General features: G+C 22.0%; 1 protein-coding gene across 1 annotated transcript; it reads left to right on the forward strand.

Annotated features, from left to right (window-relative positions):
- Positions 1-5,337: 5,337 nt before the first annotated feature.
- On the forward strand, positions 5,338-8,901 carry PGO_011320 (hypothetical protein, conserved; the record flags this gene model as incomplete). The annotated part of the gene is made up of 1 exon (XM_028685772.1): positions 5,338-8,901. The coding sequence occupies one exon, from the start codon at positions 5,338-5,340 to the stop codon at positions 8,899-8,901; it is 3,564 nt and encodes a 1,187-aa protein (XP_028541573.1).
- Between the last annotated feature and the right edge of the window lie 2,331 nt (positions 8,902-11,232).

An 11,232-nucleotide genomic window follows, 5' to 3' on the forward strand; every position in this document is an offset into this window, starting at 1 on the left:
TTAAAAGAGCTTGTGTTCATAAAAATATTCATCTTTAGAATCCATATCTTTTAGAATTTGTTACACATTGAAACCGTGTGATATAAAAAAGTATATAAGAAATGTTTTCAAAAAAGTGCTACGTTTTTATGATGAAAAATGTTTAAAAAGTTGTTTATTGATGAGGCAGTTCTATTCTTGGTAATAAGATATATTGTAGGTATTTTTTTAATTTAGACATAATGAAACCGTAGGTATTAGATATTATAACTCAAAAATTTAATGTTATTTTGAACAGTATGACCTTAAATAGACAAATCAAAAGAAAAAAAAATTATATTCTCATATATTAATATGCATAAATAATATTCATAGTAAATTACATTATTATTGCATTTCGAAAATACGATATATTAGCAAAATATTAATCAAATTATTCAATAACAACACATCAAAATTATGGATCGTTATTTTGCTTCTCTAAATGAAAAAACATTGTCATTGAATTTCATAGCATCTTTTGAAAATATATTCAAAATAATTCCACGATAATAATAAAAAGGAAAAGTGTATGTATTATAAATTATAGTTGCATAAACATTGTGTACACAAAAAAAAAAAATTAAAAATATATACAATGATAATAAATAAAAAAAATAATTAATATAAATAAACATTAATTTCATTTTAAATAAAGGTACAAAATAATTTCTAAATTAAAATATAATAAATATTTAAATTAAATAAATAAAGTATATAAATTAAGTAAAAATAATTATAGAATAATAAAAACAAATTAAACTAAAATACAAATTAATAAAAAATATATTTTTTAAAATAATAACAATAATTTTTTTTATAATATTATTTAATAAAAATTAAAATATATAATAAATGTAAATTAGTATTATATTAATTTTAATTAATTAAATGAAATATAAAAAAAATATAAAATTAATATATTATAAATAAAACTACGTTAACTTTTAATTAATTAAACAAATAATAAAAAATTAATTTATTATAAATAAAGTTACATTATCTTTTAATTAATTAAATATAAATATATATTTTTAATTATAGTAATATAATTTTATTTTAATTATTTAATAATTATTAAATTAATTATTATAAATAATTAAATAAATTAACAACATATAATTGTGAATAATAATAAAATAAATATTAATTAGACATATATAATTATTAAATTAATGAGATAATTAAAATAATTAATTTAAGTATAAAAGTAATAAAAAAACAATATATTATCATTTTAATAAATTATTTAAATAATTAATCAGTATTATATTAATTTAATGATGCAACTTATTAGTAATTATTAATTTAAATACATATAATTAAATTATTAAATAAAAAATTATTGTCAATAGTTTAAATATTTTTATTAAAAAAAAATTATATGTTAATAAATAAAATATTAATTATGAAATAATAAATTTCTTATACTGTTCTTAATATAGATAATAATTAAATAATAATAAAATATATTATATATTATAATAATTAAAGATATTATTGGTAAAATAAATTTACAATATAAACAAAATTAAAGAGCATATTAAAAAATAAAATATATATTATAATATATTAAATGTTTAAATATAATTAATAATTTATTAATAAATAAAATAAATAATTTAATTAATTAAATTCATAATTAAAAATAAATAAATATAATAAAATCCAATTAAAATGTTAATTAAATTAATAATTAAAATAAAAAATTAAATACAATAATAAATAATTAATGTTTATATTAATTCATTTTTAATAAAAATGAATTAATTCTTTTAATATATATTTATTAAAAGAATTAATTATTATATTTTAAAATATATTTAATTGTATAATAAATTAATATGACAAATTAGTTAAATAATAACAATATTGTTTTTACAAATAAAATTATAAAACCTTTATAATAAATGTATTATATATAATTATTGTTTTATTTCAATTTAAATAAATTTAATAATTTTTAATTAAATTATATTAATTAATAATAAATATGTATTATAATTAAGTATATAAAATAATTAATTTATACAAAATTAATTAATTTTTAGTATATTTTTTATATAATTAAATAATAAGCTATATATTTTTATATATTATTATTTTATTTAAAAAATTAATGAATAAAATATAAATGTGATTATTTTATTGTATTCATGTTTTGGATAAACGTATTAAAAAAAATATATTATTTTAATTAATATAATCATTTGTAATATAATAAAAATGTTAAAATGATTAAAATAAATAATATATATATATATATATATATATATATATATATTATTTATATAATTATATGCAAAGTATTAGCATTTTTATGTTATTAATATTTAATTAAATAATATTATTATTTTTAATTAATATAAATAAAATAAAAAATATAATAACTTATTTTAAATTTAATTAAATTATAGATTTAATTATTATTATATTTATTAAATTATAAAATACTTAAATATAAATAATGTTAATATATAAACATTAATTATAATTACATAATAAAAAAAGTTAATTATAATTAAAAATATATTTATGTAATTTTTTAAATTTAATTAAATAAAACATTACTCCAAATAAGTACTAGCTTCATTTAACAGTTGTAAAATGTATAAAAGGTTTAAGCAGAAACATAGTTTTTATAAACATAAATTAATCTTTTAATAACTTAAAATTGTTATACTAAACAAATTCGTAAGATATTTAATTATAATTTATTGTATTTTATTAATATAATACTCAAAAATATAGACAATTTTTAACTTTCTAGAAAATTGTAAATGAGACACAACATTCTTTTAACTTAAGAAGAGCAACATAAAGAGGAATATGAACATATTTTTTAATATGCGGTTTTTCATTAAATTGCATATGAACACGTGTACTGTATCTATCATGAAAAAACATAATTCACATAATTATATCCTACAGTTTTCATTACTGAACCTCATAAACTTCATGATTATACAGATAATAATGACTATTTCACGCTCCTTATAGTTTAATAGAAATATGTATTATCAATGAAACTTTTAAGTTATAACTTTTCTTATTTAGAACCCAAATAAAAGCTTTACTATTTTGTCAATAATAGAGAATTCATGCTTCCAACGTTATAAAATTTTAAGTACACATTTGTCCATGCACAGTTTTCGTTACAATTCGTCTCAAATTTACTGTTAAGCTATAACTTCCTTTGTTTTTTAATGTAATTGTTTAATATTATCCTTTTAGCTTTCTTAATTTTTTTCAACATACAAAAGAAATCATCAGAAAAATAAACACTTTAGAAAATGCAAAAGTGTTGCTCGGTATGTTAGCCCTATATGAACAGAAAACAAGCAAATTTACTCATTCATCAATTCATGCATGGAAACAACTTGAACATGCACTAGAGAGACGTACATTATTATATTTTTATAAAAAATTTAATCATTACTTTCACTAAATGCTACAAATTTGTGGTAAAACTTTCCTGCGTCATCATAGTTTTGTGTCTGAAAGATGTTTTACGAACTAAAATTGTAACACACCATTGTTAAGCATTTTAAACTATGGAATCATTAGTGTCATAACAAAAATTGAAATGGTTCGCAGGAGAGGGGATAGTATATATTGTTAATAATTCATCAATTCCCCCTTAAATAACAATCTTATGTTATACAATACTTTAAGATCGTGGGGTTATTCTTAGCTCTTTCCCCAAAGAAGAGATAGGAAAAAAAACATTCACAACTTTGGGAATATAACAACCCAAGATTGACAACTCGACAAACATAAGAACATTTCTTCACTATATTTATAAATTTCTATTTTATATTGTACATGCCTTTATTAATTTATCCTAATGATACATAATTTAATAATCATATTGCGAAGGAAAACACATTTTTATGTAAAACATGGGCTATTCTGAACTCCAGAATTGTGTAAGTATGTGTATGTTTTTTTAAGCCACTTCTCCAAATATGTTTTATATTCCTTTAAACTAACATACTGTGCTTTTGATTTGTCATTCACAATAAAAACACTTTATGAACAATACATTCTACCTATTACAATTCCGATTGAAGACCAAACAAAGAGCAAAAAAAAGGAAAAAGAAGAGAAAATTACAGAGCACAAGACTTTGTTTTATGAAAAAGTAAGTGTCCCTATCTAATAACTCGGACGAAGAGCACAAAAATTAAAGTTACATGGATTCACACATATAATAAGAAATTTTTCTTTTATGTAAATATGTCCTGGATAAAGAAATATTTATTGTATATGATCCGATGTATATACGTAAATTGGTATTTTGTTCATGGAAAACCCAAATAAAATAATGCAAATGTGTGCATATATTTAGTACTTAATACATTTTTAATAGTTTCCCCATGTTTTCTACAATTAGAAATCAAAGACAAATTTTTTTGTAGTAAAAACCTAAAAAAAACATCATCCATGTTAAAAATAATAATTCCTTTTATTTAACGTAAATTTTTTTTTCTAAACTCTTTGACCTTTGATTTATTCTATAGGCTTAAAAAAAAATTTTTTACCCCTTAAAAATATTAAATACATGTATTTTTCTTTTGTTCTTAAATCACATTTACTTTTTTTATTTTTGATAATATTTGCCATTTGAAATTATCTTAATTTCTTCATTTTAATGAGGAAATCCACTTTTTTTATGATATTTTTTTTTGCAAACATTTTACACACTAACCTAAATGCTTCAGAAAAAAAAAAAATTACTCTTTATGAAATGTCAATTTAAGACTCAACAAGCTCAGAGTATATATTGTATTATATACTATGAATTGCGCGACTCTTAATTTTTTTTTTTTTTTGTGCGTTAATTGAATGTTTCACATAAAAAGAAAGGAGCAAATTTTAACCATATCTCATTTTACCTTTCTTACATTTTTACACATTCGTATAAACGCATATGAATGAAAGAATTATGTGTAAGACAACATAACTTTGTGAATATGTTACTTTCAACGTTTTTAAAAAGAAGACACTTTTACAGGTGCGTGAGTGAACATATAAACAAATTTTAATTTATGTTGTCTTTACCTCTGAATTCTTATATTATATATATGTGTAGCTACTATAATAAATTATATTGTATAGGAAAAGTAAATGTTTAAATTTACATTTTAAATAGTTCCTTATTATCCCTGTACTTTTTTCTTTAAAGCATGAACATGTGAAAATGAAGTTTTGGAAAACACAGTCAAATGAACACTAGTGTAAAAATTTACACACATAATATATAATTATTTTGCGTTTATCGCATTTTGATATTTAAGGAAGTTCTTAATGTGAAAAATGATAAGAATATATCCTTATCCTTTTAGTAAACATGTTAAATCATTACCAGACCCACCACCAGGAAAATCAAGAGAAGTAAAGAGTTTTGAATGTAAAAAACGTGAAAATGACTATAGTTGGCTACTGAAAGCGCGAAGTAATTTGAAAAAATGTTTTCATTTATGTGATATATGCATTCAAAAATTTAATTATATGAAATGCTTAGTGAGAACTTCAAATGTGCAATATGAAAATAATTTAAATGGCAATACCGTGAAAGGAAATTCCAAAGATGGAAAAAAGGGAATTGTAGAATACATATCTACCACACATTTGTGTGAGAACAATAAAATTATTAAGCATGAAAGGGAAATGTATGACGTAAAAAACATGTTAAAGATAAATAGTAATACATCAAAAAATAGGATGGGTAGCAATCAAAGTGTTATCAGCTTAAAATCATTAAATAATAATAGTATTTTATTTAGCAACTCTTTAAATTATAATGAAAGTAATCCCTTATCATTTAATGATGACGTCTTTATATTTTTAGATTATTATCCAGGAAAACGTACAACTAGTCATCAAAAAGAGGATAAAAATAATGACTTAAAATTGCAAAATGTGAGCCTCTCAAAGGGTGATGATCTTATGACCCCTCCATATGAAATGGACGACATGATAATACACATAAAAAGACATCTTAAAAATAATGTATCGTATTTTGCTTGTAAGCATGTTAAAATTGATGAGTTGCATAATGTAAATGACGAAAGCACTAATTATGATAGTATAAATATTTATATGTATGACAATGGTAAAGAATGTTTTTCTGTGTATGATTCTGCAATAAATCCATGTGAGGAAAAGGGATTATTTAATTTATCACAACCACTTATTATAACTGAATCTAGTGAAAAGAATGAAAAAAAGGAATACGTCCCTGAATCAGGCGATTTTAAGAATATGTGCAACAACAGCTATCCATATGAATCTTTAAACAAATATAACATAAGTAAAGATATTGAGCAATCAGATCTTAACCTTGAACACATCAGTGAAAATTGCAAACTGTTTAATATTTCTCACTTTTATGTTAACGAAAAATTTGACACCATAAATAAAGAAAGTGAAAAACAAAATGATAAGAATTGTGAAAACAGCATCAAAAATAAGATAATTGACAAAAACATTAATGGTGTCAATAACCATGATAATATGAAAAATGTAAACCAAAAAATTGAAGGTTATGGGGATAGAATAGATAATAATTGTAAAAATGAGGCAATTTTTGAAAAACATGCACTTAAAAAATCGAACAAGCACACACAGATATTAATCCAAGGAAAAACGGAAAGAACATTAATTGATGAATTGAAGGAAAAATTGATAAAGAGAAAAAATTCATATATTGAAAGTCATAGTAAACAAAATAAAAATATACTAGATGATGCATTGACACAAGAAGAAAAGGAAAAAATGATCCCTGAACAAAATATCCAATATTTAGAAACTAATAGTAGAGACTGTTCTAAAGAAACACGCAAAAGTAGTTTTACCCCTGTGGAAGGCAATTTGAAAACATTACATATTTATAAAAAGAATAACGTAAGGAAGGAAAAGACAATTAACAACGTTAATATTGATGAATTTAAGAGGAAAATTAAAAACTCTGTAAACTTAATTCCAAATAGTGGAGGAAATAGTTCAAATGATTTTAAAGCATTACATATCAAAGCAAAAAATGTGAATGGGAAAACGACTTATTCTAGTGGCAGGGAGCTTGAAAATAATATTCGTAATAGAGGTATTTGTTGTCTAAAACATAATATAGGTACCATTGCTAATGAAAAAAATAAAAAAGACAGAAATTCAAGGAGTTTTAAAAAAAAACATAAAGGATCCAAGGATGATTTATATATATGTAATTGTGATATAGGAGTAAAATCTTTCAGTATTGATGAAGAGGAAAAATATAGAAATTTCAAATTGTTAGAACAAATAAAAAGCAATAAATTCAGAGGAACAAATACGGGGGAACTTAATAATAAAAATGAAAATCCATGTAATTCAAAAGGAATCTATAGGAAAAATACAAGTATATCTGGCATAAATAAGGTAGATATAGTTAAGAGGTCCTTGAAATGGTTTGAAAGTGAAAAAAAAAACATAATTCATAATAAAAGAATCAGTGATAACCATAACAATGGTGATAAACTAAGTGATATTAACAATGATGATGAACTAAGTGATATTAACAATGATGATGAAAGAAAGAATAATGAAAATAGTACCATTTTAAGAAATGATGAACACAACTGTTTGATGAAAAATCACAAACCGAGATTAAAAAACTATAAGTATTCTCAATTAAAAGATGAATTTAAAGAAATTAATTACAACTCTAAGAAAAATAGTTGTAGATCGAATGATGGTGATCTACCCATTTCTAAGAAAAAAGAATGCATTTCATCAAACATGTTGGATAGGGATGTGCCGGCATTTACTAATAGGAACAGTGAAATTTGGAATAACGTGAATAATAGTAAGGATTATTTAATCAAAGACAAAATGTATGTTAAACAGAATAAGGGGTCACATAATGAATCGCACAAAGAATCAAATATGTGCAACAAACCAAATGATTCAGATAAATTAAAAAGTTCTAAGGAGAAAAATAGCCAGAAATGTTCAGATAAGGACAATTCAGTTTTACACAGAGAAAGAGAAATATATGGAGAACATAAGGAACAAAATGAGACTTGTAAAAGTGAATCTAAAGGAAGATTGTTAACTAATGAATTGAAAAAAAAATTAAGTAGAATTTTAAACTCATGTTCTAATCCCAATAAAATTAACATTCATAACAAAATATATGCACCTGATATCGAAAAAATTAACCTGGATAATAACAAAATAGTATATATTAATAATAATTATTTTTTTAACCTTGAAAAGGGCAATAATTTTGAGAGTTGTGATGGAAATGTTACAAGAAATTCTTCGATGGAGTACAATTTTAAAAAGCTGGATTTACAATTTTCTGAAAGCAAAAACGGTATTTATAGTTTTAAATATATGAACAATGTCTTATCATCAAGAAGTTCTAGCTTGTCCAAAGAATATGTCTTTGCTGAGAACTATGGGTCTAAAATTTTAGACGATAAAATTAACAAATTAAATGAACTAAGAAAAAAATATTTATTAAAAAAATATTTAAATGCAATTTTGAATAGAAATAAAAGGAGCTTTGTAAGCAATAGAATAAATAAAACACTGTACAACATTGATCTTCCAAAATTATGCTACAATACGGAAAACAAGAAACTTGATTGTAAAAATGTTGTTAGGGAAAAGAATACTGACATAAAAAAAAAAACATTTCGGGAAGGTTTATGTATAAAACAAATCCTTAATGAAAAGTTAAAAGTTAATAAGAGAGATGGAAGACCATATGAAGCACCTCAATCACCGAAAAAACAGGATAGGATACCGAAACCTTTAGCTAGTCAATTGGATACTAATTCTGCATTATATTTAAAAAAAACGCCATCATACCCATTTGAGGAATTTAATTTGTAAATATATATATATATATATATATATTTCTTAATGCGTTACAGTGACACATTTTAAAATATGAATTATTTGTGTTCACCTGTATCTTTTTTTTGTTCTCTGAATTTCTTATCCATGAATATTTTTAAAATTTGTTTAGATTTTGTCTTCACTTTAAAAAGTAAAAAAGTAGATATTGTTTAATCTTCATAAAATTCTAGTTTCAGTGTTTAACAAAAAAATAACATAAACCTATTGTAATGAAAAGGGGTAACACTCTTAACCTATGACACACCTTTAAACTTAAGTAGGAGAAATTTTGTTTATTTAAATAGTTGCATTTGTAGACATGTTAATATGTTCCTCATGTTATATATGATCCATAAAAACCCTTTTAACTTGTGATAATTCGTTAGTATATATATGTGTTTTTTAACTTTAATTGCTCTATTTTTTTATGTTTATATATCTGTTGAATTAATGTATATTGTCTCATTGGTTTTGTTTCCATTTTTTTTTTGTGAAAAATTTAATTAAAACCTACCGAAACTGTAAGTATTATATTCATGGAGACTTTGATAATTGTAGTAAAAAATAAAAAAAAAAAAAAATAGTTTCAAGTTTTTACAAATTTCAATATGTTTTATTTTAGCACATAGCGGTAAGATACGTGATGGAACATTATTTCAGTGCTAAAAACGAATTGTGCTTCTTACCTGTACAAGTGTAAATCTTGTTTATTTATAAAAATGGCGTTGATCTAGAGTTTTACAGAAAATTTTAGAAATTGTTAAGTGTATATATATATATATATATATACAACACAGGAAACCATCAAAATGTACAAAATAATTTGAAACTTCCTTTCTTAGTAATTACTAGGTATCCTTAGCACACACTTTAGAAAAGCTACATTTTTAGATAAATTCTTTATAAAATGTTTAAAATTAAAAGATGTAAAAATAATGGTATTTACAGAATCAACTTATAGGAAAGGGAGGAAGTTGCACTTTTCATTTCAATAGTTGTTTCTATACAATAGAACATTTTAAAACCTCTTTACAATGTATTGCTACTAGTGAAATTTTACGGTAAAATGAAATGTATGTTTTCAGTTTCTGTTTCATTTTTGAGAATAACATAAACAACATGGATTCGTGACAAATGCTTTTATATACTTCACCCAGAAAAAAAAAAAAAAAAAAAGATAGCCTGGAAAAAATTCTTAAACTAATGGAAGTACATACACAAAAGATTAAGTAGCATAAAAAATAAATTTCATTAAATGATATAAACCAAGCGTAAACAAAATATGAACGAATTTTAATTCACCGGACGGCTCAACATATTGATGAAGGAAATAAGTGTAAATTTTTAAAAAATATCAATAAAGAGATTAAATAAAATATTACAAGTATCCATCAATTAAAACTGAACATTTTTCATTAATAATAAAAATAGATTAAACCGTTTTAAATACAAAAAAATATTAATGTAAAGTTACAAGAAGTAATACTGAAATAGATCAAATTTATAAAAATGCCAAAACTTAATATGATAAAAGACCAATAAAACATGTAAGCATAAGTTGCATTGATGTTTATTAAAAAAAAAAAAATAAACAACCTCTTACATAAAAAATGTCACAACGGTGAAAGTTACACTAGGGGAAAATCGTTAAATAAAATTAAAATTATTAATATTTTATTTTAACATTGAAAAAATTTGAGGAAAAAGTTAGAGATACACTTAAGTATAGGAAAAAGCTGAAGAAACAAGTCAATACACATTAGGAAAATTTAACAAAATACATTGTCTAATTTTAAAAAGAAGCAGACATTATATTAGCTGAGGAAGTGGAATATTTATGAGAAAAATATTCTAATAAGTGGCAGAATACAAACGATTCGACGAAAAAATAAATGAAATTGCTCAAATTCAAAAATAAATTATACGGTAGACGAAAAAGAAACAATTCGCACTTATTTGAGTAATGCAAAAGAATAGAAAGAAAAATGAGGATCCGAAATGAGCGTTGCAAATAGGTGAAAAGCAATAAATTATAATTTTCGCAAAACTGGAAAGACAATTTCGGAAAATATATATATATATAAATCTGCTATATTTCTATATTTCACAATAGTACTACTTGGCATGTCCATACCAAAGAAAAACAAAACATTATGTTGCTATAGATATTTAGTAGTTTTTCTCAATTTGTATTTGTAAGTGTTTTACTTCTATCATTTTAGTTCCTTGGGGTTTTATTTACATTACTGTTTTTATTTTATTTTATTTTTTATTTTTTTTTCTTTTAAATTCGACATAGTTATTCTAGTAATTTGTACACAATTC

This window comes from Plasmodium gonderi, assembly GCF_002157705.1.
Source record: "Plasmodium gonderi DNA, contig: Chr01, whole genome shotgun sequence".
In the NCBI taxonomy this organism is placed as follows: Eukaryota; Apicomplexa; class Aconoidasida; order Haemosporida; family Plasmodiidae; genus Plasmodium; species Plasmodium gonderi.